We start from the raw sequence: 26,062 nt of genomic DNA, 5'->3' as shown, positions 1-26,062 counted from the left end.
GCGACGGTCGAGCGCGCGCGCGGTGGCGTCGCGCGGCGTCGGCGGGGCGGTCGGGGCGTCGATCGCGCGGTCGGGGGACTCTTTATGGAGTCATGACTCGCCATCCACGGTCGACGGTCGCCGCCCGCGACGTCGACGGCTCGCTGAACCCTAGATCCGCGGGTCATGACTCAAGAAAGAGTCCCTCGTGTGGCGATGGATCGTCGCACCCGCAGGCGCGCGGTCGCTGAACCCTAGACCCGCCGGTCATGCGTCACGAGTCACGACTCAAGAAAGAGTCCCTCGTGTGGCGCCCATGGCGACGATACGCCCGTCGCCCGCGCGCGAGTCCCCCGCGCGCGCGCGCTCGATGCCGTTCGCGATCGCGCGCGCGCGCGTCCGCGTCCGCGTCTCGCGCGATGCGCGCGCGCGCCCGCGGGCGACGGGTCGCGCGCGCGCGTCGGGCGCGACCGGCATGGCGCGACCGCGCTCGACGCGATCGACTTTGACGCCGACGCGAGCGACGCCGGAGAACGCCCCGGGGTCGAGCGCGACGACGGACGCGGATGAGAGCGCGGCGACGATGGCGACGGAGTTGGCGGCGATGGCGATGGAGACGGGCACGACGTCGTTGCCGGAGAATTTTTGCATCATCGAGGGACGGAACAGCGTCGTGGACTTCGCGGACATGCAGGCTGGGGAGATCGCGCAGAACATTGAGAGTCGACGACAGCGGGTGTTTTTGTTGATGGAGGAATTGCGGCGGTTGCGAGTGCAGCAACGGGTGAAGACGATCGGGTTGGAGGATGACGAGACGGTGGAACCGAGGGAGTTTGTGAGCGTCATACCGGGCTTTCCTGTTTTGACGGAGGACAGCGTGAAGGATTACAGGATATATTGGGGGGCCGCGGTGGCGATGTTGTTGCTCTTTGGGGGACTGATCGCGCCGATGGCGGAGGTGAAGCTCGGATTGGGCGGGACGTCGTACGCGGAGTTCATAGACGGCTTGCACCTGCCGGCGCAGTTGGCGCAGGTCGATCCCATCGTTGCCTCCTTCACCGGAGGCGCCGTGGGGGCGATCTCGGCGTTTTTCGTGATTGAGATTGAAAACGTCAAGGAGCAGCGCAAGAAGATTTGCATGTACTGTAAGGGGAGCGGGTATCTGCAGTGCGCGGAGTGTTCGATGAGCAAGCGTCCAGGACGCTTGATCGATCCCACGAGCGGATCGAGGTGCATCTGTCCGACGTGCTCGGGTACGGCCAAGGTGATGTGCACGTCTTGTTTATGCACGGGCATGGCGCTCGCCACTGAACACGATCCGCGCATCGATCCGTTCGATTAATGAGGCTCGGAGACCGACGAGGACGGGACTCAACGTTTCGCGGGTTTTTGCCACATTTCACAATCACCTATTAGAACTACCATAAAACGCGCTCGCTGTTGTCATGACGCACCAGCTTTCGATTTTATCATCATCCGCGTCGACGACGTCGCTTTTCATCCGCGGAGACAACGTGCGATCGAATTTTTTGCGCATCGTGACCCTTCCATCGCTCGCGCTCCTCGTCCACTTGGCGCCGCACCGCTTGCTCTAAATCGTCGCAAAACGTCGGCGCTCGTGGGGTGATGTGATGATCCATCGCAAGCGAGGGCTTGGTATCGCGAACCTTGCCGACGACATTGGCGGGAGATCCCGCGACGATCGTGTGCGGGGCCACCGGTTTCAACACCAGGCTCCCGGCGCTAATCATCGACCCGCGCTCGACCTTGATGTTCCCGAGCACCGTGCTGTGCGCGCCGATCAAGACGTGTGACTCAATCTTGGGGTGGCGATCACCGCTCGCCTTCCCGGTCCCACCCAAGGTCACCCCTTGTAAGATGCTCACTGAGTCCCCGATCACGCACGTCTCGCCGATGACGACGCCGGTGCCGTGATCGATGAGGATCCCCTTTCCTAACCTCGCCGCGGGGTGAATGTCCAACGAAAATATCGCCGATATCCTACTCTGCAACGCGAGTGCCATCAATTTCTGTCCACGACGCCACATCACGTGCTGAATGCGATGCGCCTCGAGCGCGTGGAACCCTTTAAAGTTCAACAGCGCGTGCGCGTACCCCACGCACGCCGGGTCGCGCTCCTTAAAAGCGGCGATATCCGCGCGAAGCGCTTCGCGCAAAAGCCTCCCATCTTCGCTCTCATCCTCGACCAAAACGGAATTGAAAATCTCCATCAATTGCGTCGGAAGTAACACGCTATCCGCCAACCTATTCGCCAAGACAAAGGAAAGACTCTGCTCGAGCGAGTCGTGCGCTAAAACCGACGCGTACAGATAACTCGACAACATCGGTTCCTTCGCCGCGTCCCTTCGCGCCTCTTCGCGAATCGCCAACCACACGTAATCCGCCGTCACATCTTCCGAGCCGCTCGCGCTCGAAGCGCTCGCACCGCTCGCGCGCGTCTCTCGCTCGCGTCTTCGTTGCTCGTCGTCCGCCGTGTCGAGCTCGTCGCAAAACGCCTCCGCGCTCGCGCTCGAGTGTAAATACTTCGGGTGCGCCTCGGCCCAAATCGCATCCATGGACACCTGCGAGGGCGTTTTATCGCTCGCCTGCGACGCGCGCGCGACGCGACGGCGGTTCGAGTCGAAGATTTCGAAATTGCTCCAGTTGGAAAATCCTTCGAAAATCCTCGCCCGGCGCGCCGTCGGACCTCCGTTTCGCCGCGCGCCGCGTCCGCGGTCCGCGCGCGCGATTTGTGCGCCCACGCTCACGGCGACGGGCGCCATCGTTCGCGCCCACGACGTCGTCACCGTCTGCGGCGTCGACTGTTGTTCATTTCGCCCAAACCCTCACTCGAAGACGCGCCCGAGACGACCGCACCATGCTCGCCCGCGTCGCGCGCGCGCTGACGCGCGTCGATCGCGTCGCGGGGCGACGCGCGTTCGCCGCCGCGAGCGCTCTGGACGCGAATGATCCGGCTTTAATGCCGGATCTTCAAGGAAAAGTACTGTCGACGAAAATCGTCGCCGTCGACGAACGCAACGGCGTCGCGCGCGCGCGCACGGGCGTTCGAGGGGTGGTGACGTATCGTTTATCCGAGCTCGAGAACCCCGAGGTGCGCGTGGGCGATGTGGTGGAGGCGAGGGTGACGTGGATGAACAACCCGATCGGGACGCTGGACCTGGAGACGAGCGGGTTGCGAAAACGAAAATCTCGAGAACGGGTGTGGCGGGAGTTGCTGGAGGCGAGAGATCAGGGGAAGGCGGTGAAGGGAAGGATATTGAACGCGGTGAACGGGGGGTACGCGGTCGGGATCGCGGGAGTGATTGCGTTTTGTCCGACGCGAGCGTTTCGAGGGAGAGCGCCGCCGCAGACGGCGGAGAAGGCGGCGGCGCACGAGCGGGCGACGGGGAAGAGAATAGAGGGACCGATCGTGGGGGAGCTGTTGAATTTTAGGGTTTTGAAGATGACCTCGAGCGGGGAGCACTACAGGAACGTGGTCGTGAGCGGGCCGCTCGGCGGAGGCGTGAGCGAGAAGCGGTTGCAGGCGCGCGCGAGGAACTCGACCGCGAGGTCTTGGGGACCGAACGCGCGAAGGAGCGCGCCGAGTGAGGGTGATGAGACGGGAATTAGCGAGGATGATGCGAAGGGGACGACCGACGACGCGCGCGTCTCGGACAAGTAGCGATTTTTTTATCAAGCAACAACTGAATCTATTTACACCGTCAACCTACACTCTAACAACCGCGCGCGTCTCGCGCGCGCGATCAGGCTAAAGCGCCCCAGCGCGACTGGGTTCTTCGTCAGTGCACCACGATTCCAATGTTTCTTCGTATTATTCGTAAACTGTGTGCGTATCGTTTCCGCGTCGCGATTTAAATCGCCCCGTGCACCTTGATCAGCGCCTTCTTACTGATCCGTTCGTCCACCAAGAATTGCGCGATGTTCTTCCGTTGATCACCCTGCAACTGCACGATGTCTCCGTGCTCAGAGTCCTCGACGATGCATCCGTTGCAGTTGAACTTCTTCTTACACTCCTTGACCACCAATTTCAGGTTAATCTTCGGGTTCAAGCCTTGCACCGTCGTCAGCGATTTCCGCCCGTTTCGCTGTTGCATGCGAATGTGGATGTAATTACCCTGCACCGAGTCCGCGGTCTCGCCCTTCTTTTCCTTCTTCTTGGGCTTATCCTCGGCGTCACCAAAGTCCAGCGCTTCGTTCGCAAAGGGATCGTTCGCTGCGTCGCCGCGCGCGTCGTCAGTCATCCGTCACCCCCGTCCGTCCCCGCATCGCCACCGCGCGCGACGGTCGAGGGCGCAAAACACGCCGCTCGACCATCGCGCTCGACGTCCAACGCGTCCCACGCGCGGGCGTGGTCCCACGCACGCGCGCGGGCGTCGATCGCGCAGATCCCCATCGTCGCCCTCGAATCATCCCATCGCCCGAACGCTCCAATCGCGCCTTCGCGTCGCCCGCGCGCGCGCGCGACGCACCAAAAACGAGGTCGTCGGCCATATATCGCTCGGTGTCGCGTCGCGCGCGTTCGTCGGAGTCGCCGGCGAAGAACGCGCGAGTGCGAGTGCGGTCGGCGCCGCACTCATCCGCGATCGCCGCGCGCGTCCCGACCGACGCGCGCGTCGCACGTTGGCGCGCGCGCGCCGAGCGCGTCGCACGTTCGCGCGCGCGCGCCGAGCGCGTGAGACGGTGAAGACTCGACGCGGTGCGAACGACGGGCGATGAGCGATCGACGATCGATCGAATGGCACGACCGCGCGACGACGGCGTCGAACCCGATCGTCTTCTTCGACGTCACCATCGGCGGCGCGCCCGCGGGACGGGTGACGTTCGAACTCTTCGCCGACGTCGCGCCGAGGACGGCTGAGAATTTTAGACAATTGTGCGTTGGGGAATTTCGGACGCGCGAGGGGGCGCCGCGCGGGTACAAGGGGTCGACGTTTCATCGCGTGATTAAAGATTTCATGATTCAGGGCGGTGATTTCGTGAATAACGACGGCACGGGGTGCGTGTCGATCTATGGGTCGAAGTTTGACGACGAGGCGTTCGTGGGGAGGCACACGGGGGCGGGACTGCTGAGCAGCGCGAATAGCGGGCCGAATACGAACGGGTGTCAGTTCTTCGTGACGTGTGCGAAGACGGAGTGGTTGGACGATAAGCACGTGGTGTTCGGACGGGTTTTGGGGGATGGGATGTTGGTGATCAGGAAGATTGAGAACGTGGCGACGACGGGGGGGAATAAGCCGAAGCTTCCGTGCGTCATCGCGGAGTGCGGAGAGATGTAGACGCGCGATGGATTTACGCGCGACGCGCGATGGATTTACGCGCGACGCGCGACGGATTCTTAGCGCGCGAACGACGTAATCGTGACAGTAGATAAACAACAAAATTGTGACCGAGCCGTGATGGTCTCGACCGACGCGTTTACGCGATCACTGGGAACGTTTGCGCTCGAGCTTCCCAGGCGACGGCTTCGATTGAGTTGACGTACGGACGCCCTTCCGAACGCGTCGGGTCGCTCGGTCGTCGCTTCGAGAGCTTTAGGGCGCTTCGACCGCGACGAACGGCATTTGTGTACGCGTACTCGCGCACGTCGTACCGAATGAGAACACCGTTCCCGTCGTTTTCGTAATCTCTCGATCGCCACGGACGAACGACGCGCAGAACCTCGGCGCCGGCGGACGTGTGGAAAAATACCCCACGGTCCAGGACGTCGCCGTGGACGTATTCGTCGTACGTTAAGCTCGGTGACGTCTGTTGCGTCGCCCGATACCCGCGTGTGCGAGTGACGGCGCACGCTTGCTGCACTCCCGAGTGCTCGGCAAAGCTCAACACGTGATTGCGAAGCTCCTGCCCGACGGAAATCGCAGCGGAGGCGCACAGGGCGCCGTATCGCTGATCGACGAACACATCGAGGAGCTGAACGACGTTCGTCGATCCTACCTCGCGACGATTGGACTCCTTTGTCTCCCAAATCGCATTCAAGGGGGATTCCACGTCATCGACGTATTGCGTATACATGACGCCTCGAACGCATCCAGTCCTGATGTCCTCGACGACGAAATTCATCGAGGCGTTCTTCTCGATTCGATCACGCACGGTCTGCAGAGACGTTCGCATTTCTGGCGTTTCTAGCCAAGCCTCGGCTTCGATATCGACGAGGGCGTCGACATCCTCGACGCGCGAAGTGCGCACGCGAAACTCTCGACGGATGAATCGAGCGGCGACGACGCCGTGGTCGCCGTCCGTGGACGCCGTGAACACGCCTCCGTCGGCGAAGATCCCACGAGAGGCCGCGCACGCCAGCATATCCCGAGTTAAGACGTCTCCGTCGCACAGGACGAAGTGACGACCGCGAGAAAGGCATCGAGAGACGAGCACGCACGCGTCTGTCCCGGCGGCGCTCATCGACGACTCGAGCGAGTCCATCAAATTCTCCACCGAGTCCACCGAAGTTCGCACGCACACGACGGCTCGTTTCTTCATCTCGTGCGCGTCGCCGACGATTGTTCGCACCGCTCTGACGAAGACGCCCGAGCAGGACGAGTCAAAATCGACCTCGTGTGAAGGCGCGCCCGAATCGTCCCGAAGCGCGCACGCGAGCGCCTCCACGACGATTGATGCGCGTTCGTCGTCGTTCAACTCGAGAACACATTCGTTCGCGATGGCTCGCGCGACACTGAGTGGATCGTCGTTTCTTCGCTCGACGTCGCGTGACGCGATCGCGTGCAGAGTGACCACGAGGGGCTCTCGCTCGTCTTCGTCCGCGTCTGAATCCGCCTCGGCGCGCAAATCGCGAGCCTTGCCGAACGCCGACCAAGTCTTCTTCCCGGGCGCACGCGGATCGTTCGAGGGCGCCACGGCGGGAATGACGTACAGTTTGAAAAACTTGCGCGTGACCCAGTGTTCACGCTCGAGCATGACGTCGTCGTCGCACATGATTCCGTCCTCGTACCTTGTCAAACCGCGAGGCTCGTAATCGACGTGGTCGAACGCTCGCGCGCCGCTCACGTCCACCGGAGTCGCGCTGAGGATTGGAATCGTTCGTTTCGGGCAGATTACGTCACGTTTCGCAGCGACGGCGCGAACGGCGTCGATCATGAGCCGTCGAATGAACTCGGGTCCGTTCGGCGCGGCGGCGATTTCGTTCGCCGCCGTCGTCGCGAAGAAACGATCGATGACGAACCCCAATCCGGAAGAGCACTCCGTCGCGGCGTCGAAGCGATCGTCGATAATTTCTCTTACCCCACATCGAACGAGGCGCATGACGCCGTACACCTTATCATCGAACGGATTCTCGCTGGCGACGTAATACTCCTCCGTTCCGGGATCCGCGCTCACGCGACGCACGTCGTCCTCGCACGCCTGCGCCGCGCCGTATCCCACGCACGCATCGAACGTCCCCGCCGATCTCAGCACATGCATCTGATACGTCCGCGCCGCCTCGCACTTCCGTCGCTCGATCGGCGTCCGCGCCCTCGCGCACACGAACGTCTCGTCGCCCACGCGCCGTCTTCGCGCCGCCTCGCGCCGCGCCACCCGCGTCGTCACCTCTCGTCGAAGCTCTCCACGATCCACGAGTCTCAAAACGCACGCCCGCGTCATCTCTCCCCGCATCATCCCGTTCGCCTCCTCCGAATCGCTCGCGACATCGCTCGATCGCGACGAATCCGTCGACGCGCCGAGCGGGCCGTTCGGACTCTCCGCCCGCCGTCCGCGCCGCGCGATCGCCTCGAGGTCCAACATCTTCGGTCGTCCCATCGCGCGCGCGCGCGCCGTCGCGACGTCGTCATCACCTTCCATCGTCGCCCGTCCGTCGTCGCGCGTCGCGGAGTGCGCGTGGACCGTCCGCCGCGCGTTCGCGTCGCGCGCCGCGGGAGACGAACGGTCACCCGCGGCGCGACGCCCCATCCACCGTGTATCCGAGCGATCGACCGCCGCGCGCGCGAAGACGCGCGCGCGGAGACGTCACATACGTCGACGCCCATCGCGCGCGGTCGAGCGCGGCGTCGCGCGCGCGGCGACGACGGCGCGCGCGTCGTCTCGACAGCCATCACATCGACGATCGACATCCGTCGCCCACGCGCGCGCGCGGCGTCGGATCGACCCGCGCGCGGGCGCGGGGAACGCGAACGACGTCGCGCGATCGGTCGACGGTGCGCTCGGTCGATCGGACGCGCGCGCGTGGGTCGAACGCGCGCGCACCGTCGGTCGTCGATGATTGACGACGAATCGACACACCGTGACGCGCGCGCGCGCGATGGACGACGCGTCGAGCGCGGTGATGACGTCGAGGGTGATCGAACGCGTCGCGAGGTGCGCGATGACGACGACGCGGGCGAGCGAGGCGAGGGCGGGAGGGCGATGAATGCGATGATTGGAGCGCGCGAGCGACGACTGACGAGCGATCGAATGACGGCGAGCGACGCAGGTGCGCGTTGGGACCGCGCGAGGACGTCGCGGAGGGGTGCGTGGTGGTCCTCGATGCGCTCGCGCGTGAGATCGGGACGGCGGCGACGCTGAGCGGGGAGAATCTGGAACGAGTGATTTTCGCGCGCTTGACGCGAGAACCGCGGGCGTCGAGCGACGCGGAGGAGGAAGATGGGTACGCGTGGACGGTGGAGACGTACAGACGGGCGTTGGACGAGTGGAGACGGTGTGAGAATAAAGGAGATGGCGAGAGCGCGGCGATCGCGGCGGAGATGGAGAACGTGATGGATTATTGCGCGTCGTACGGCGGGATGTTGCTGAATCCGGCGCTCGTCGGGACGTTCCCGAGGAGCGAGCGAGCGTTATCCAGAGGGTGCGGTGTGTTGTTGGACGCGATGCGATCGATGAATGGGATTCCGAATGGGTATCTCGAGCGCTTGGCGGTCAAGTTGGAGGAGAACGAGGGGTTGGAGGACGTCGCGGAGAAGCTGTTTGATGAGTTGCGCGTGTCGACGCGTTGGATGAGTCCACTCGCCGAGTTCGACGGACATCTGAAGACGATGTATCAGCTGTGCGCGGTGAAACCGTTCGCGCGAGCGCTGGTGAAACACAAGCGGTGGGTGCCGATGAAGGCGCACCTGAGCGCGATCAACGGGAGACAATTTGAGACAGAGAGCGTGCTGGGATGGTTCCTGCGCCCGAGCGTGCTCCCGGACATCTTCGGTTGTGGCGAGCCTGACTGTGTGGAAGCGTACTTTGGCGATCAAAGCTCGAAGAAGCGAACAAAGCGCGAAGTCGAGGCGTCGTACACGATGCTTCGTGGGTGCGTCGGTCGTCTCGTCGAGGGATTATACCAGATCCTCTTCGTTTTGCTCAAGCACGGCGGCGAGGTGCGAACAGGCGTGCTCGAATTTTTAGATGCCTTTCTGAAAGTGAACGCGGGGAGAGGGAAGATGCGAATTCAGCCGCAGGTTGTCACCTCGCACGGGGGCGCGTACAATCTCAGCGTCGTCGCGCTTCGATTGGCGCTGCCATTTTTGGATCCGCAATCGGGCAAGTACGATAAAATCGCGCCCGAGTACGTTAGAAGCCGCGCGTGTAGGATTAGCCTGAACGATGAGACGCGAGTCGCCCTTACGGCTGAGGAAGCGGCCGCGGCGAAACTTTCGACGTCGGAGGACAAAGATGACTGGGGGTTCATCTGCGAGTGCTTTTACATCACCGGTCGAGCGCTTCATTTGGGATACGTCAAGTGCATCAACGAGCTCTCGCAAACGGGTCGAGAGATTCAAGACATGCAAGATGCCGTGCGAGATTTCGAGGGCAGGCGAGAGCAGTGGATGCAATTGCCTGATCGGGCTAGATACGAACGCAGGCTAGAAGAGATGAAGAGTGAGCTCGATCAGGCGACGGCGCACACATTTCAGTTCGACTGCGCTCTTCGCGATCCACGTTTGATCAGCGAAGCGATGCAGTATTACCGTCTCGTCGCGGTCTGGCTCATGCGCATCATCGCGACGAACGGCCAGTACGAAGAAGGACACGGTTTTATGTTCACACAGATCGCCATGGATAAGATTCCAGAGGCGTGCCCGGTGGCATTCGGGTGTCTGCCCGAGTACATCGTCGAAGACATGGTGGAGTTCATTTTGTACATCTCGCGCTATTCCCTCGACTCGCTCGAGCACGAACCCCTGGATGAGATCATGAACTTTTTCATCACATTCATGGGGAACACGACGTTCGTGAAGAACCCGTATCTGCGGTGCAAGTTCGTCGAGGTTTTGAGACACTGGATTCCTTTTGAGGGTGGATACCAATCGCAAAAGTTGCTCAGTTTGTTCGAGGTCAACCCGGTGAGTCTGGTCAACATGATTCCGAGCTTGCTGCACCTCTACGTGGACATCGAGTTTACGGGCACGGACAATCAGTTTTACGAGAAGTTCAACGTTCGCTATCAGATCGGAGAGCTCTGCGAGTACCTGTGGTCGGTGCCGGCACACAAGAGCGCGTGGATCAAACTTGCGAGGGACGATCCAGAGTTTTACACGCGTTTTTTGAACATGCTCATCAACGATGCGATTTACTTGCTGGATGAGGCGATGAAAAAGCTTCCCGAAGTTAGACAGATCGAGACGGACATGCAGGATCAAACGTCGTGGGCGGCGAGACCGCAACAGGAGCGTCAAGAGCGCGAGTCGGCGTTTCGCCAGACGCGGCGTCACTTGAGATCCAACCTCACCCTGGCCATGGTGCACGTGCGCATGATGGGATACACCTCTCGAGAGATCGCCCATCCATTCTTACGGCCCGAGATGGTCGAGCGCGTGGCCGCCATGCTCAACTACTTCCTCCTCTTCCTGGCTGGGCCGGAGCGACGCCAGTTGAAGATTAAAAATCCTGAAAAGTACGGCTGGGACCCCAAGGAGTTGCTCGCCACCATCTCCGACGTCTACGTCCAGATCTACGCCGCGGACAAAGATAAAGTCTTCATCGCCGCCATCGCTGCCGACGGTCGTTCGTACCGCGATGACGTAATGGTGGAAGCCGCGAACGTCGTCAGAGGTCTCGGGTTGCGAGACGGCGCGCACGTCGACGCGTTCGAGGCGCTCGCCAAGGACGTTCGCGATCGCGCGAGCGAGGAGGCCGAGGAAGAAGCCGACCTCGGAGAGATCCCGGACGACTTCCTCGACCCGATCCTAAGCACGCTCATGCGTGACCCCGTGAAGCTTCCATCCGGGCACTCGTGCGACAGAAGTATCATCACTCGACATTTGCTCAGCGACGAGACCGACCCGTTCTCCAGGCAACCGCTCACCGCGGATCAGCTCGTGCCCGACGATGAACTACGGGAGAGAATAAGCGCCTGGATCACCGAGCGCAAGGCTGAGGCCCGGAAGCGATAATCCTACCGATTTGATTCAAAAACGTCCCAAAGACACCGCGTCGCGCGCAGACAAGAATTCATTTCGACGATCGCGTCATTGCACCACGCGCGTCGCCGAACCGGGTCGAGCGCCCCGCGAGCATGTCCCTCGTCGCGAGCGACGTCAAGGCCCCGACGCCGACGTCCGATTCCCTCGACGCGTCGCTCGATCGTCGACGCGCGGTTGCGTCGCCGTCCCGCGCGACGCCCGCGCGTCCGCTCTCCAGCGCAGATTACTTCGCCCGACTCCGCACCTTCGCCGATTGCGCGTCGTGGACGTTCGGAAAGAATGAAACGCTCCTCGGCGCCGTCGCGTGCGCGAGCCGCGGGTGGAAAGTCGTGCGAGGCGAGCGGGACGCGTTGACCTGCGAGACGTGCGGCGCGGCGCTGTGTTACCCGAAAGCGGACGGCTACGACGCCTTGGATGACCGAGGTAAGCGGGCGTTGGACGAAGAGATGGCTGGGATGCTGATCACGGGTCACGATGAGAACTGTGCGTGGGGAGAGACGGCGTGCGGACGCGCGGCGCGGGCGTTTCCGCTGGCGGCGGACGACGGAACGACGCGGAGCGATTTCGCGTCGCGCGTCGACGGCATCGCGAGAGGCAAGTCGCGAGTTCCGATGTGCGTGGACGTTTTGAGCGTGGATTGCGCTCGAGGGCGGGTCGCGGGTATGAGTGATGACGTCGCGGATCGAGCGCGGGCGTTGGTGGCGGATGCGCGCGCGCACGCGGAGGACGCGGAGACGAGCGCAGCGGGAGACGATCGAAATGCAGATGATTCGACTCCGCTCGAACGGAGAACGGTGGTGGATCACGCGACTTTGATGGCGTTGTTCGGGTGGTCCCCGGTGAGCGTCGACGACGACGCGAGTCGGCGATGTTACGCGTGCGCGCTGTGCGGCGCGATGTCTCCAGAGTGGATCTTTACCTCGATCAGCGCGACGCGAAAGGAGCGGATGAGTGCGTCCTCGAAGAAGCAGTCTGCGAAGAGACCGAAGACGACCCTCGCCGCGCTTCGCGGCGCGGCGGGCGGTTCGTACGGATTGGGATCAACGACTTCGTCGACGAAGACGCCGTTTGCGCCAGAGTTGCGAAACGAGAAGTCGCACAGCGCCAAGGCGAATTGGATCGCCGCAACCGCGGCGGCAAGCGTGGAATCGAAGCTCTTTATGTCTATCGCGGGCGGTGGTGAGCGGGGTGACGCGGTGCCGAACGCCGCGCCGTTCGGCGCTACGACGTCATCGACACCGCTATTCGGTTCGCCTCGGCCCGTCACCACGCACGACGATGCGCACGACGGGTCGAAATTCGCCTCGGTCGTCGTCGCGGCGATGACGAAAAAACTCGCCGAGCGCACGAAGAAGCGACGGCGCGTCGCCTCACTCGATCCGGACGCCAAGCTCGAACCTCCGCCGGGATCGACGCTCTTCGACGTCGTCAACGAACACGCCTCGTACTGCCCCTGGATCGCGTGCGAGCGCGGTTTACCGGGTTGGAGACAAACCCTCGACGTTCTCATTCCTCCGAAACTGAGCGAGCGATCTCAAGACGAGCGCGCGAGGAACTTTCGCGTCGTCGATTACGTCAAGGCGCGCGAGATGGTTCGTAGGTACTGCGGCGCCGGTCCCTGAGCCCCAATCGTCGACGATCGAGTGTAAAACCCGTAACGCACACACAGATGAACCCCGTGATACGCTTGAAACGACGAAACCGACGTGTGCGCGTCATCGCGTAATCCACCGCGTCCCGCTCGCGCCGTCCGTCACACGCCGACTCGCGATGTCGCTCGCGACCGCCCGCGCCTCGTTCGCTCCCCAGCGCGCGCGCGCCACCGCGAGTGTCCACCGGCGCTCGCACCGCGTGCGAACCGCGCGCACGGCGACGAGAATCGAGCGTGAATCAGATTGCATTACTCTGGGCGCGGCGCTCGCGCGACGCTGCGCGGCGCTCGCGCTCGCCCTCGTGATCTCCACGTCGTCGTGTGAGTCATCTCTCGCGGCGCTCAACAACCCGAACACGCGGTTACCGCGAAGCGCGAGAGCGGCTCTGAGACGGGCGGTGCCGGCGGTGAACGAAGAGACGAAGTTTGCCCAGACGCGGTTGGAGGACGCGGCGTACCTATTACGGATCCCGCAGAGAAAGCCGTGGAGCGCCATGGCGAAGGACGTGGACGAAAGTCGTCGGGTTTTGAGTGAAAAGAAGGCGGACGTGTTGGCGCCGGTGCAGGAGAAGGATCGAGAGGAGGCGGAGGCGGCGTACGAACGGTTGACGAACGCGCTGGAGCGACTGAGCCGAGCGGCGGCGACGCAAGATTTCGACGCGTTCGATGGACAAATCGCGAGCGCGTTGGAGGATTTGAGCGTGTTGCAGGTGGCGCAAGCGCCCGGGTTACCGTTTCAGATTCCGCAAAAGTACACGGATCTGCCCAAGCTCGTGGGACGGGCGACTGTGGAAATCGTCGTGCGGAACAAGGATGGGTCTAATTTCGGTTTGTTGAACGGCGAGAAGTTGAACGAAGCCACGCTAGAGATCACGGTCGATGGGTACAACGCACCGCTCACGGCGGGGAACTTTGTGGATAACGTACGGCGAGGGGTGTATCGAAATGCGCCCATGCGAAGGAGCGAGACGGCTATTCTCGGCGGGGCGAGTAATCCCGACGCGCCGAGCGTGCCGCTCGAAATCAAGGCGAGCGATGCGTTCGATCCGTCGTATCGATTTCCTTTGGACGTACAGAACGGCGAGGCGATTCCGAGCATCCCGCTGAGCATCAACGGCTCGGTCGCCATGGCTCGATCGAGCGACGGACAGAGCGACAAGGATCAATTCTTCGTCTACTTGTTCGATAAGCGGAGCGCCGGTTTGGGAGGGTTATCGTTCGAAGAGGGCGAGTTCTCCGTCTTCGGATACGTCACGAAGGGCGAGGAATACCTCGGCTCGATCGGCACCAACGCCGTGATCGATCGAGCGAAAATCACGAGTGGCGAGGATAAATTATTCAATGGAGCCGTCGTGCCGATCGAAACAGACTTCCCGGAATCGACCCTCCCGGAGGTGTCCGAGCAGTAGATATAATATATGTTTGCGCGTTGCCAGCTGTTATTAGTCAATATCATTACATGTTTTCACAAATCTGCGGCGGTGACGTTGGCGCCGCGCATCGCCGCGGCGCGATACGCCGCCGAGTCTCGCGACGAAGCAGACGCTTCAGAATTTCTCGTCGAGCCGCTTGATGACGAATGAATCGCTCTCGTTCGCGTCGTCACCGTTCGATACGCGCGCGTCGCCTCCACCTGAACGTTCGCGTCTCCGCCCTCGCCGCCGTTCGCGAACACCGCCGCGACGACGAACGCGCAAAACGCCACGACAGCCGCGACGACGAGCCACCTCGATTCCCTCCTCGGTGTTCTCGCCCGTCGCTCCATCTCATCCCTGATCGCCGCGTACCACTCTTCTTCGTTTCCCCAGCCTCGCGGGACGTCGTATCTAGGCACCCGCGCCGCGTCCTCCGGATGCACCGTCCAACGCGTGTAATCCCCGCACCCACGATGGCACGCCCACGTCTGTGCACTCACCGAAAATGGTCCACTCGGCATGTACCGCCACATCGGATGCGGGATCACCTGCGTTCGTCCGCACCGTTCGCACACGTACCGCAATCGAACCGCGCCGCCGCACGCGTCGCACGTCGTACCCAGCGCGCGCCGCTGTCGACACACCACGCACACATTCGTCGCCTCCGCCGCGACGAACGTCACCGGCGTCTCCCGGTCGCGCGATTCGCGCGCTTTTATCGCGCTTCGGCACCTCGGACACGCCGCGACGCCGTCGGTGGACATCGAACACATCGCGCGGACGCACGTCGCGTGAAATTGTACCGAGCTCTCGGACGCGCGCGCGCCGCAACACGGGGCGTCGTACAGCGCGCCCGCGTCGTTGACGATGTCTTCGAGGCATATGGCGCACGAGGGCGAGGCTTGGTCGGGCATGGCGCGGCGTCGACGATCGAGACGATGCGGCCGACGCGCGCTCGGGGCGTCCAAAACCCCTAGTTTTAGGGTTTAGAGAGAACTGTTGGACGAGGGTATAGGGTTTAGGTTGTACACACGATTCGAGCGTCGATCGCGCCCGCGCGGGGCACACCGCGCCGCGATGCGCGCGCGCTCGAGCGCGACGACGACGCGATGCGTCGCGCGCGATCAACCGTGTCGCTCGCGCGCGACGCCGCGACGGATGACGGGCGCGAAGAACCGGCGCGTCGTCCCGCGCGAAGCGATCGCCACCGACGGCGACGAACAACGATCGCTCGAGTCCCTGGCGCCGCGCGAGGGAGAGAACGCGTACGGAGAGGCGTGCACGGATACGATGTGTCGTTCGTATGACGTCAACTTGCGAGCGCACGCAAAGGTGCGATCGGCGGTGGATGAGCGGAAGGATGACGCGTCGTTGAGCCTGGACGCGTACATGCGGCTTCCGGTGTCGCAGTACGTCGACGTGCCGCTTCCGCTCGGGGCGACGATGGAGAAGGTGGGCGGTGGAGGGAACGAAGATGGATCTGGTGCGGCGCCGAGGTCGAGGGACGAGGAGTTCCGGTTGTCGATCCCAGGATTGAAGTTTTTGTCGCTGGAGGTGGCGCCGGTGATCGACGTGCGGGTGCGGTGCTTGGAGAACGACGAACAGGTGGAGACGTGGCACGGACGGACGTGGGATGAATCGCAGGATAGGGAGAAAGAGAGGCCCGAGACGATGGGGGTGGTGATCAAGGGTCCGTGCGTTTTGATCGAGGTGATCCGAGCGCGCGTGGAAGGGAAGACGTGCGAAAGTTTGGGATTGAACGACATGTTCGTCAATCGAGGGACGACGGCGTTTAGATGGCGTTCGTACGGTGACGGCAGCTTGGACGGACCAGCGCTTTCGAGAACCGGGTTCCAGGATGATGAAGATCGGGCGACTGAGAAGGAAACGAGCGAAGGGCCGTGCATCATGGGATGGACGGATATTGGCGTCGGCGTCGATCCGCCGGGACCGTTCTCGAAGCTCCCAAAATCTATGACCCAGCGCGTCGGCGACGCCGTTCTCGGGACCACGCTGCGCATTCTGTCTAGCGTCTTCGTGGGCGGTTTGGCGCGAGATTACCAAAGGTGGGCGTACGACGAGGACTACAGGCTCGGTCGCGTGAAGTAGTGAGAACTCAAACACTTGCGTCATTTTCATGTGTACAAATCAACGCGCTTGTCAATCAATCGCCACCTTGGCGCGGAATCCACGACGCCCGAGCGTGCTCTTTGCCCCACTATCGCTCGCGACCGAGCTCAACTTCTTAAACGACTCGTCCACGAGAACTAAAAGTCCGAGCGCGCTGAGCGCGGTGCACTGGAGAAACGCGCACCCTCCAGCGACGTATCGCACGCGCCAGAGCAGCGACACGCCACTTGCAGTGAAAATTACGAATGGAAACGCCAAGAGCCAAACTATGCCGACGGCGAGGAGATTTCTAATGAAGGACGCCAATGCCGGGTCCTGATTTTTCGCCGTCGCGTACGTGGACCCTCCGGCGACTATGAACAACATCGCGAAGGCGACGCGCATGAGCGCCAACGCATACCCAGGCCAGTGATCGTGGTCGTGAAACACCTCAAAATTCTCGTTATACCTTCGAGACATGAGCTCTAGCACTACGTGTACGAGTGCGAAGAAGACTAAAATCACCACCCCAATCGTGGTCTCCGCCCCGCGCTTGAGCATGTTCACCGGGGACCGCAACGCGCCGGCGACAAGCTCAACGCGATATTTCACCGCCGGATCATCCGCGTTCACCTTGAAGAAGGATTTTAGCACGCTCGAGAGCACGAGACTGGTGGATTGCCGCCCGCCCGCTCCGGATGGCGGATGTCGACTCGCGGCGGCACCTCCGCCCGACTCGAGCGACGCGAAAAGGGAACCACCGAGACCGCCAACTGTCATCGACAGAGTCGTCCAGCCGCACACGAGGAATAACAGGACAAACTCGACGATGAACTCGCTCGCGCCTTGTAACATCTCGGACATGAAATCGGCTGCGAACCAACTGTAACGCCAGCGTAACCCCTTTCCATTCAAGGAGAAGACGGTGATGTGCATGAGCTCGAACATCAATGACGCGACCTGCGCTCCGTGCGCGAGGAGCAGGATGAGCACGAGCGCGTGCACGCTCTTCGTCCGCTCATATTGCTGAAACGTCAGCACCCCGAACGCGAGAAAAGTCGCGGACATCCCAATCGTTGAGAAAGCATAAATGGTCCCGAGTCCTCGAAGCTCCTCAGGGAGATGTTTCTCGTTGTTCAACAGTTCCAAGTCGTAGTGCAGCGTCGGCGGATGTGCCTGATAAAACTCCAACGCGCAATCGCTCAGGACGATGAACCAATTACTCGCCACGCCGTACTCCACCTGTCGCTGCCGCATCGTCGTAGTCCGCACATCCTTTAGCGTTACGTCCAATGCCGTCTCTCGATGGTGAATCGCTTGCGCCTGCTCGTGATGCGCGCTCGGATGCATCCACGTCGTGTTCCCGCTCATCAAGTCCATTCGATAGCTATCGCCGCTCTCCGGGTCGATAAAAAACTCGTACCCCTTCGCCACGTGCGTTGCCATCGGATGCGGCAGCGCGATCTCGTGTCTCTGTGAGCACTTTGCGTTTCGATCTCGACACAGCGATCCCTTCTTAATCATAGCCTTCCACTCAAAGTACTCGTCCTCGCGCAACGCCAAGAGCTCGAGCGAGTGCGACCCGCGTTCCCATCCCGCCTTGGCCGTGTTCAGCTTCAATCGCAGCGTTCCGCCTTTTTTCGACACACTGAATTTACTCAATAACACTTCCGTGCGTTCGCTGTCCAGCGTCGCCGATCCGGTCTGCGAAATCGCGTGCGCTGAAGACGCGAGGGACGCAAAGGCGAAGATTATCAATCCGCCAACCGCGCGAGAGATCGTCAACGCGCGGCGTCGATTCCGCATCGCGACGCGTCTAGCGTCGATCAAAACGTCGGACGTGATGCGACCGTCGACGCGAGAGCGCGCGCGCGTCGTCATGGACGACGCGCGCGATGGACGCGACGGACGCCGTCGCGTCGAGTTGTGAAGCGAAGAAGCGTCCCGGAGCGTCAAAGCGTCGCATCGACGTAAACGCGCGAGCGCGCGTGTGCCAATGGGTCAGGACGCATCGCGATGGAGCAACTTCGGATGATTTGACCCGAACCAGCGCTCGTGCGGGTACCCCAAGGCGCACTGGACGTAGCGCACGCCGTCGATGACGCGGTCGACGTTCAAGTGACTGTGACCGAAGACGTGGATGGATCCGTTCCACGCGCGCGCGTCGGCGTCGATGGCGACGTTACCCATGACCTTCATGAGCGCCGGATTCCCGCGGTAGAGCTCGGGTCTTGGAAGAAAGTGGGAAAACGCGATCGTCGTCGCGTCGTCTCGCTCGGTACGAACGACGGAGGCAAACCTTTTCAGCGCGCGCGCGTTGACGTCGCGCATGAAGGCGGCGATGCCCGGCGCGTGTGAATTCCTCGCCTCACTGGGAGGATTGATGAACGGTGGCCACGAGCACGCGGCGTCGAAATTCCTTTCTAGATCGGTGTACGCGCTCGATCTTCGCCACGGATCGTCGCAAAATTCGTCCACGTACCAACCGTAGATGGGAACCACGGCGAGCGTCTGCGATAAACGCGTCGGGGCGCACGACACCCCCCACGCCGTGCACGCGTCGATCAGCTCGATCATCTTGTGTAGTGAATCATCGTATATACCTTGACCTGACACCCAAAGCTCGTGGTTCCCCGCTGGGAGGTAGAACACGGCGTCGTGACATTTGCGAAGCGAAACCATGGTTGTTCGCAGACGCTCAATCCCGGTGCACACGTCTCCAGCCACGACGATCGCGCTCGAGACGTTTTCACCCCTCCGACGTCGCTCGTCGTTTTCGGCGATTTTATCCTCCACGTAACGATCCAGCTCGGCCGCATTTTTCGCGAAATCGGTGTGCACGTCCGAGGTGCAGTGAACGCACCATTTGGGAGGCGAGCGTTTTTCGTGAAAACGCTCGAGCGATTCCTTGAATGCTTTGGCGTTCCGCGCGAGCGCGTCGTCGACGGCGTCGAGGTAGTGCTCGCGCTCACGAGAGATGTGACGCATTGAGAATTATCGCTCGGACGATGGAGCGCGCGCGTTCGAGCGCGCGTGTGTGAAGTTTCGGTCGCGCGCGCTCTGGGAAAAAACGGGCGAGCGACCGCGCCGAGCGCGGGCGCGTCGTAGTGCTATCACATGTTGTCTTTTAATCAAAACCGTTCGTATCTCGAGATAGTCTTACGTGTTCGCGTCGATGCTCTCCAACACCTCCAATTGCTGCTTCAAGACCTTTATCCGCTCTCTCGTGACCTCTCTCGCGGCGTAAATCGACACCAACTCGGGCTTCTCCTTGAACGACCCCCACACGGCGTCGTGTTCGCTCTTCGGCGCCTTTTTAGCCGCCTGTCCCTTCATCCGCTTATAAAACCCACTCTCACACTCGTGAAAAACAATCTCCTCGTACCGCTCCTTGATCAACGGCTTCTTCGTCGTCTGCTGCCCGTGTTTCGCGATCTCCTCCGCGCTCGGAAACAACTTCAACGGCGTCGTCGTCTCCACGAACCCCGCCCCCGAATCCTCCGTGAACTCAATCTTCACCCCTATATCAAACTCACCCCATCCCGTCTCCGTCACCTCGTACGGCGCGTGCTCCAACCTCCGCGTCGGTTCGTCAAAGCTCGGATGCAGCGCGAACGTCACCGCCCGCACGCATCGCGAGAGATCCTCCCCGTCCACCCCTCGCACGTACACCGTCCATCGATGGGAGTGATACTCATCCGCCTTCTTCCCGAGGTAATACGCGATCGTGCCCACGATCACCGCCTGCGTGTGCGTCGACGGCGCGGGCGTCATCGACCTCCGCCGTCGCGCGAATTCGCCCCGATCGCCGATCGACGCCGCCGCACCGCGCGCGTCGCGTCCGTCGTCCTGCACGCGCGCCGCGCACCGACGCGTGCGACCGCGTTCGGGCGAGGACGCGCGGGCGCGGACGCGCGGCGATGACGGGCGCGGCGACGGGCGACGCGACCGCGCGCGATCGAAGTCGTTTGCGTCGTCGTATTTAACACTCACGAAGGCGATCACGGCGATCACCCGTATATCGATGACGCATAAATTTCACGTCGCGGTGGGATTAGGGTTTAGACGACGCCCCCGACGCCCACCCCGCTCGGATGCGATCGCGATCGAACGCGATCGACGACTCGTCAGACCGCGTCGCGCGCGCGCACGCACGACGAGCGCGCGCGCACGGCGTGAACGAGACGGCGGAACATGTTCGCGCGCGCGCTGCGCGAACGCGCGCTCGGGGCGCTCCGTGGGGTGACGCGAACGACGCGAGGGACGATCGCGATCGGGGCGGGGGCGACGGCGGCCACGGCGTGCGTCGTCGCCGCGGACGAGGCCGAGCACGGATTGGCGTTGCCCCAGTACGCGTGGCCGCACGATGGGGTGTTTTCGAGCTACGATCACGCGAGCATACGACGGGGGCATCAGGTGTACGCGCAGGTGTGCGCGGCGTGTCACTCGTTGAATCAGATAAAGTATCGGAACCTCGTGGGCGTGGCGTACACCGAGCTCGAGGCGAAGGCGCTGGCGGAGGAGACGGAGGTGGTTGATGGACCGGATGATACGGGGGAGATGTTCGAGCGCGCGGGGAAGCTGAGCGATGGGATACCGAGCCCGTACGCGAATGAAGAGGGCGCGCGGTTCGCGAATAACGGGGCGTACCCTCCGGATCTGTCGTTGATGACCAAGGCGAGGCACGACGGGCAGAATTATGTGTTCGCGCTGTTGTTGGGGTATCGAGATCCGCCGGCGGGGGTGACGGTGCCGGATGGGATGCACTATAACCCGTACTTTCCGGGAGGGTTCATCGCCATGCCGAAGATGCTCGTCGACGGCGGGGTGGAGTACGACGACGGGACGCCGGCGACGGAGACGCAGATGGCGAAGGATGTTACCACGTTCCTCGCGTGGGCGGCTGAGCCGGAGATGGACGATCGCAAGCTCATGGGGGCGAAGTGGATCTTCGCCTTGTCGCTCGTGTGCGTGCAGGCGGTGTACTATAAGCGATGGGCCTGGAGTCACCTCAAGTCTCGGCGACTCGTGGTGGACGCCGTCCGATAATTTGCATAATCAGATCGTCGCGCTCGATCGATGATTTACGACGCGCTGGGGGAACGTCATCTCTCAGACGGCTACAGAAATCTTTTAACACAAACGTTCACGAATTTGCTCACCGTCGCGATGAGCCTCGCGTACTACATTCTACTTCCCCACCGCGCGCAGGAGCGACCACTTCCACTCGAGCGCGGCGTCGCCGAGCGCGTCTTTCCGCTCAAACGCGTCCGTGGGTTCACTTTTTTGCAACGCGATATCTTTGAGTTCCTTGAGGCTCGTCTCGGCGTCCTTGGTCGCGGCGACGTGCGCGTCCACGCATTCGCCGACGACGCGCTGTAACGCGCGCGCATCGTCCTCGTGCCCGAAGAGCACCAAGATCTCGAGCAACTCGCCGATTTCTTCGAGCGTTTTACTCATCGGCGCTAGAGCGACGACGTGTAGGGCTAAATCGCGCTCCTCCGTGGGCGAACCCGCGCGCAGGCCTCGCCCGAGCTTGGCCTTTTTGTCCTTCTTCTTCCTCTTTGCCTTGCGACCACCCACGGTTGACGCCGCCGAGGTACCGCTCACCGCCGACGTCAATCCGGTACGATCGGTATAGGCGCTCATGCCGCTAGCCAGACTCGGTGCCTCGCTCATGGCGTCGTCCATTTCGAAGTCGCCGTCGTTTCCGGCATTCGGGCATCCGCCCAACGCGGACCAATTGGCGAACTCTAGAGTCAACGCCTGCTCGGCACGCGCGCGATGCTTGCGCAAGTCCCTGAGACGTGACGAGTACTTTTCGGCGCGCGCTTTGTTTTCCTTGAAGGACTCGAAGTGCTCCTGTGCGGCGCCCGCGCACATGGGCGCGATGGTTGTTTCCAACAAATCGCCGCGGTCGTCGGAATACGCCGTCTCGCACGCTTCTCGCCACGCGCCCGACCGGCACAGGAGCTCGACGGCGCGTTCGGCGTCTCGAAGGTGCCTCGCTGCGACGCGCGCGGCTGCGAGTGGATCCGTCATCGCGAGTGACTCGCACAGCTCTTCGGCGATGTTGCGACGCTCGGCAGCGGACATCTTCAGCCGGCCAGCGAGGGTGAGAGCCTGTTGCCAGCACGAGCCGAGTCTGTACGACTCCAGCGCGCCGGGGACGTCTTCCGCGGCAAGACGAGCGATGGCGGCATCCTCGTGGCGGGATCCACGCGAGAGATGCTCGGCGAACTTGATCAGCAGCGCGCGACGCGCGTCCACATTTTGCAAGCGCAGCGCCTCAGCGAGGGCGTATGGGAACATCTTCTGATCCGACGCGAGCGAAGCCGCCCCGTCGACGTCTCCATCGAGCAAACACTCCGTGATTGCCTCCTCGTGCCGTCCCAACATTAACGCGATCGAGGCGCGTCGCTGGTGCTCTCGCATGGATTGGAACGTCTCAAGCTCGGCGACGTATTCACCAGGATCCATCTGCGCATGCTGCGCCACGAGATACGCCAAGGACAAATCGTACGTCCCGAGCGCAGCGTTATAGAGGGTCTCGGCGCCGACTAGGAAGAGCAAGTGCTTGAGTGCCACCGCCGCGTCTATGGATGTCAGGCGCGACTTGGTGGAAGAAACCTGCATGGCGTTCGCCGCCGCATCTGCGAGCTCGCGCTCACGAATGACGGCAACTCGCTTGAGCGCCGAGCCGAGATCAGGGTCGTCTCCAGAGGCGTACGAGGTGAGAACGGCAAGTTCCCATCTATCACCGGCGGCGCCGAGTCGTTCAATGGCGCTTCGTATCGCCGCGCACACGGCTTGAGATTTTCCACCCGCGAGGGTCGCCGTCTCGACGGCGCCGTCAGTCGCTCTCGGCGGGTATAATCGCGCCAGTTCTTCGTAAATCCCTCCTTCAGCGGTGACATCACTCTCTGTCAAAGCCTCCAGGAGTTCCATGACGGCCTCGGGAGAATTGATGTCGGCGACAAAATCGTCCGCGACGCTCAAGAACTTTGGCCAGCCGTAATCCACGATGAGGTTCAGATCGACACGTTGTTTCGCAGCAAGCGCGTACGCGTCAGCATATCGACCGGCGCGTAGTGAACATGCGCACGCTGGCAAAACTAACGCTTTGGGCGCCACCGTTTCCAAATTTCCTCTCGGCATTTGCAGGACGACGGTCGTCGCGCCCGGAGCGCACGCGACAATCATCGCGCCCTCCTCCACGACGCGTGTCGACGCGTCGGCAGCCATCTTTGCCGCCTCCGGACGCATCGCTCGTCGCATTCGCTGGTGCAAATCGCTGTGCAAAGCGATCTCGCCCATGCGCGCTCCGTCCGCGGCGGATCGCTCCGCCAACCAATTACCCACGTGCGCGTCGTCCGCGCTCGCATCCCCAACCTGGCGTCGCTCGCGAGAGCCGTTCGCGATGAGGTCGTCTACTTCAGCGACATATAAACGGTGGTCTCGAGTGACGTACGCCAATCGCGTCGACGGGGCGTCGTCCGCTTCTCCCCATCGTGATGAATCTCGAGCCAGCGAGGCCACCGCCTCGCTCGCCTCTGCGCTCGTCACCGCGCACCCATCCGCGCCGAAGACGTGCGTCGCGAACGACGTGACGTTTTCGGCAACGAGTATATCACCAACTCGTAGAACTCCACGCGCGTCCAGGGTGACGAGCGCCCCTCGAGGTTCCTCTGAGTCGGCGCCGAGCGCGTCGACGTATCGCTCGCACGCGTCTAGTCCACGCGCGACGATAATCTTCGCGTCCGACTTGGAAACCGTGGAAGAACGCTCGATTCGTCGAGCGTCGTCGAAGGCCTCACCCCCACCACTCGCCGTGTCGTTGTAATCGACTGCGTATACGTCACCGGAATCTCGCGCCAAGGCGAAGACGACTCCGTTGGCGCTCGCGAGCGTCCCGATTGACTCGCGCGTTGCGCGCTTCGTCACGCCCTGGTTGGCGTCATTAGCGACGTCCGCGGGCATGAGTCGTATTTCGTGTACGTCTACGTCTATTGTACACGAGACAGCCACGTGCGCGTCACCGACGAAAGCCACGTGCTCGACGACGACGCCAGAAGACGCGCCGGTTGCGCTTCGGAGTGTCTCAGCTGGAATTTCGTTATCGGTCCACCTATCCCACGAAGCGGCGCGCTCGGAGTCGGCGAACACATCTGCGGTGCGTTCCCAATCCGCCCCCTGAACGCTCGACGCCTGTGCGAGCTCGCCCGTTGACAACAGAGCAACGAAGCGTTCGACGGATGACGTCGCCGGCTGAAACGCCACGGCGACAACCGGAGCGTTGAAAATAACCTTCGCCGCGCACAACGGCGGCGGTATCGGGGCGCGAAACATCGGTGTGAGCAACACAGCGTCTCCATCGATCACCGCGCACGTCCCGCGATCGCTCACGGTGGACTCCCAGAACAAATCCAAGCGCTCCATGAGGCCGCGCTCGGTGTACGCTCGAATAGTGTCCCCGCTCTCGAGATCCCACTCGCAGCGCACGGTGCCTTCGCTCTCGTCGTATCTCGTCTCGTGCTTCAAATACCAGTGCATGTTCGACCGCGTCCAGATTTGTAGCGCGCGCTCACCGCCGTCGGCGTACCGCACGACGACGGCGAGCCGAGACGAGTCGCAACTCCACGCCAACTGCGAAATCTCTGTCCCGCGACCCGGAATCGCGAAATCTCCTCTACGCAAACCGTTTCGCTCGTAGAAGATCACTCTGTCGCTCACATCACTCTCACTTCTCCCAGCGCACGCGATGAGCGCCCCACGCGGTTGCCACGCCAGAGGCGGCGGGTCGTCTCGATCGCCGCCGACGAGCGCCGCCGGCGTCCCGCTCGTCGCCCGATCCCCGCCCTCACCGACACTCTCCAACTCCGCGGTCTCACCGTCGAACACACGAAGCGTGGTCACTTTCGTCTTCTCACACGTCGACGATACCGCGAAAAACCGCCCGTCCGCGCGCCAAGACGTCGACGCGCCGACGATTCCGCCGTCGCGCGTCAATCGCGTCTCGCTCAACGGATAAAAATCTTGATTCAACACCGTCACCGCGCCCTCTTTCGACACCGTCACCACGCGCGCACCACTCAAGCTCACGCTCGCGCTCGCGCATCCTCCCACGACGTCCCCGATGACATCCGCGATCCATCCGTCCGCCGTCTCGCCGTCCGCCGCCGCCGCCGCCGCCGCCGTCCCCGTCGCCCCCTTTCGAAACCAAAACACGCACCCCCCCCGCTCGTGGTCGATCACGCACGCGAGCGCGTCGTCGTCGTCATCACACTCGACGTCCAGGCCCACGCCGTCGCTCTCGGCGTCCACGCGGCGTCCCGTGTCGAGGGCGTAGGAGCGAAACGTGAACATCACATCACCGTCCACCGACGCGCGCGCGACGCACCGAAACGCCCCGGCGTGGGCGTCGAACGCGCCGACGCGCACGGAGACGCCGTCGCGCGCGCACTCGAGCGCGCGCGCGCGCGCGCGCTCGACGCGCGCCGAGCGCATGGCGTCGCGGATTGTGGCGGCGG

General features: G+C 62.5%; 16 protein-coding genes across 16 annotated transcripts; 8 read left to right on the top strand and 8 right to left on the bottom strand.

Moving 5' to 3' along the window:
- Window positions 1-454: 454 nt before the first annotated feature.
- Window positions 455-1,321, top strand: OT_ostta17g01790 (unnamed product; the record flags this gene model as incomplete). Its single annotated transcript, XM_003083905.2, has 1 exon — window positions 455-1,321. The coding sequence occupies one exon, from the start codon at window positions 455-457 to the stop codon at window positions 1,319-1,321; it is 867 nt and encodes a 288-aa protein (XP_003083953.2).
- A 130-nt stretch (window positions 1,322-1,451) lies between these two features.
- OT_ostta17g01780 (Serine acetyltransferase, N-terminal) lies at window positions 1,452-2,762 on the bottom strand (the record flags this gene model as incomplete). Its single annotated transcript, XM_003083904.2, has 1 exon — window positions 1,452-2,762. One exon carries the CDS (start codon window positions 2,760-2,762, stop codon window positions 1,452-1,454), a length of 1,311 nt encoding a protein of 436 aa, XP_003083952.2.
- A 197-nt stretch (window positions 2,763-2,959) lies between these two features.
- OT_ostta17g01770 (unnamed product) lies at window positions 2,960-3,661 on the top strand (the record flags this gene model as incomplete). Its single annotated transcript, XM_003083903.2, has 1 exon — window positions 2,960-3,661. One exon carries the CDS (start codon window positions 2,960-2,962, stop codon window positions 3,659-3,661), a length of 702 nt encoding a protein of 233 aa, XP_003083951.2.
- A 190-nt stretch (window positions 3,662-3,851) lies between these two features.
- OT_ostta17g01760 (Eukaryotic translation initiation factor SUI1) lies at window positions 3,852-4,491 on the bottom strand (the record flags this gene model as incomplete). Its single annotated transcript, XM_022984551.1, has 2 exons — window positions 3,852-4,213; window positions 4,470-4,491. 2 exons carry the CDS (start codon window positions 4,489-4,491, stop codon window positions 3,852-3,854), a joined length of 384 nt encoding a protein of 127 aa, XP_022840475.1.
- Window positions 4,492-4,712: 221 nt separating this feature from the next.
- On the top strand, window positions 4,713-5,276 carry OT_ostta17g01750 (Cyclophilin-type peptidyl-prolyl cis-trans isomerase, conserved site; the record flags this gene model as incomplete). Its single annotated transcript, XM_003083901.1, has 1 exon — window positions 4,713-5,276. One exon carries the CDS (start codon window positions 4,713-4,715, stop codon window positions 5,274-5,276), a length of 564 nt encoding a protein of 187 aa, XP_003083949.1.
- A 139-nt stretch (window positions 5,277-5,415) lies between these two features.
- Window positions 5,416-7,737, bottom strand: OT_ostta17g01740 (unnamed product; the record flags this gene model as incomplete). The annotated part of the gene is made up of 1 exon (XM_003083900.2): window positions 5,416-7,737. One exon carries the CDS (start codon window positions 7,735-7,737, stop codon window positions 5,416-5,418), a length of 2,322 nt encoding a protein of 773 aa, XP_003083948.2.
- Window positions 7,738-8,251: 514 nt separating this feature from the next.
- On the top strand, window positions 8,252-11,327 carry OT_ostta17g01730 (Zinc finger, RING/FYVE/PHD-type; the record flags this gene model as incomplete). The annotated part of the gene is made up of 2 exons (XM_022984541.1): window positions 8,252-8,307; window positions 8,423-11,327. 2 exons carry the CDS (start codon window positions 8,252-8,254, stop codon window positions 11,325-11,327), a joined length of 2,961 nt encoding a protein of 986 aa, XP_022840474.1.
- A 122-nt stretch (window positions 11,328-11,449) lies between these two features.
- Window positions 11,450-12,979, top strand: OT_ostta17g01720 (Zinc finger, C3HC-like; the record flags this gene model as incomplete). Its single annotated transcript, XM_003083897.1, has 1 exon — window positions 11,450-12,979. The coding sequence occupies one exon, from the start codon at window positions 11,450-11,452 to the stop codon at window positions 12,977-12,979; it is 1,530 nt and encodes a 509-aa protein (XP_003083945.1).
- A 148-nt stretch (window positions 12,980-13,127) lies between these two features.
- OT_ostta17g01710 (Cyclophilin-like peptidyl-prolyl cis-trans isomerase domain) lies at window positions 13,128-14,417 on the top strand (the record flags this gene model as incomplete). The annotated part of the gene is made up of 1 exon (XM_003083896.1): window positions 13,128-14,417. One exon carries the CDS (start codon window positions 13,128-13,130, stop codon window positions 14,415-14,417), a length of 1,290 nt encoding a protein of 429 aa, XP_003083944.1.
- A 56-nt stretch (window positions 14,418-14,473) lies between these two features.
- On the bottom strand, window positions 14,474-15,337 carry OT_ostta17g01700 (Zinc finger, RING/FYVE/PHD-type; the record flags this gene model as incomplete). Its single annotated transcript, XM_022984523.1, has 1 exon — window positions 14,474-15,337. The coding sequence occupies one exon, from the start codon at window positions 15,335-15,337 to the stop codon at window positions 14,474-14,476; it is 864 nt and encodes a 287-aa protein (XP_022840473.1).
- Window positions 15,338-15,500: 163 nt separating this feature from the next.
- Window positions 15,501-16,532, top strand: OT_ostta17g01690 (Protein of unknown function DUF1997; the record flags this gene model as incomplete). Its single annotated transcript, XM_022984517.1, has 1 exon — window positions 15,501-16,532. The coding sequence occupies one exon, from the start codon at window positions 15,501-15,503 to the stop codon at window positions 16,530-16,532; it is 1,032 nt and encodes a 343-aa protein (XP_022840472.1).
- Window positions 16,533-16,583: 51 nt separating this feature from the next.
- On the bottom strand, window positions 16,584-18,338 carry OT_ostta17g01680 (Twin-arginine translocation pathway, signal sequence; the record flags this gene model as incomplete). The annotated part of the gene is made up of 1 exon (XM_003083894.2): window positions 16,584-18,338. The coding sequence occupies one exon, from the start codon at window positions 18,336-18,338 to the stop codon at window positions 16,584-16,586; it is 1,755 nt and encodes a 584-aa protein (XP_003083942.2).
- Window positions 18,339-18,533: 195 nt separating this feature from the next.
- On the bottom strand, window positions 18,534-19,520 carry OT_ostta17g01670 (unnamed product; the record flags this gene model as incomplete). The annotated part of the gene is made up of 1 exon (XM_003083893.1): window positions 18,534-19,520. One exon carries the CDS (start codon window positions 19,518-19,520, stop codon window positions 18,534-18,536), a length of 987 nt encoding a protein of 328 aa, XP_003083941.1.
- Window positions 19,521-19,691: 171 nt separating this feature from the next.
- On the bottom strand, window positions 19,692-20,306 carry OT_ostta17g01660 (YEATS; the record flags this gene model as incomplete). Its single annotated transcript, XM_003083892.2, has 1 exon — window positions 19,692-20,306. The coding sequence occupies one exon, from the start codon at window positions 20,304-20,306 to the stop codon at window positions 19,692-19,694; it is 615 nt and encodes a 204-aa protein (XP_003083940.2).
- A 420-nt stretch (window positions 20,307-20,726) lies between these two features.
- Window positions 20,727-21,581, top strand: OT_ostta17g01650 (Cytochrome c1, transmembrane anchor, C-terminal; the record flags this gene model as incomplete). The annotated part of the gene is made up of 1 exon (XM_003083891.1): window positions 20,727-21,581. The coding sequence occupies one exon, from the start codon at window positions 20,727-20,729 to the stop codon at window positions 21,579-21,581; it is 855 nt and encodes a 284-aa protein (XP_003083939.1).
- Window positions 21,582-21,722: 141 nt separating this feature from the next.
- OT_ostta17g01640 (IKI3) lies at window positions 21,723-26,039 on the bottom strand (the record flags this gene model as incomplete). Its single annotated transcript, XM_003083890.2, has 1 exon — window positions 21,723-26,039. The coding sequence occupies one exon, from the start codon at window positions 26,037-26,039 to the stop codon at window positions 21,723-21,725; it is 4,317 nt and encodes a 1,438-aa protein (XP_003083938.2).
- Between the last annotated feature and the right edge of the window lie 23 nt (window positions 26,040-26,062).

Source organism: Ostreococcus tauri (genome assembly GCF_000214015.3).
Source record: "Ostreococcus tauri WGS project CAID00000000 data, contig chromosome 17, whole genome shotgun sequence".
NCBI lineage: Eukaryota > Viridiplantae > Chlorophyta > Mamiellophyceae > Mamiellales > Bathycoccaceae > Ostreococcus > Ostreococcus tauri.
This window is presented reverse-complemented; position numbering and strand designations above follow the sequence as displayed.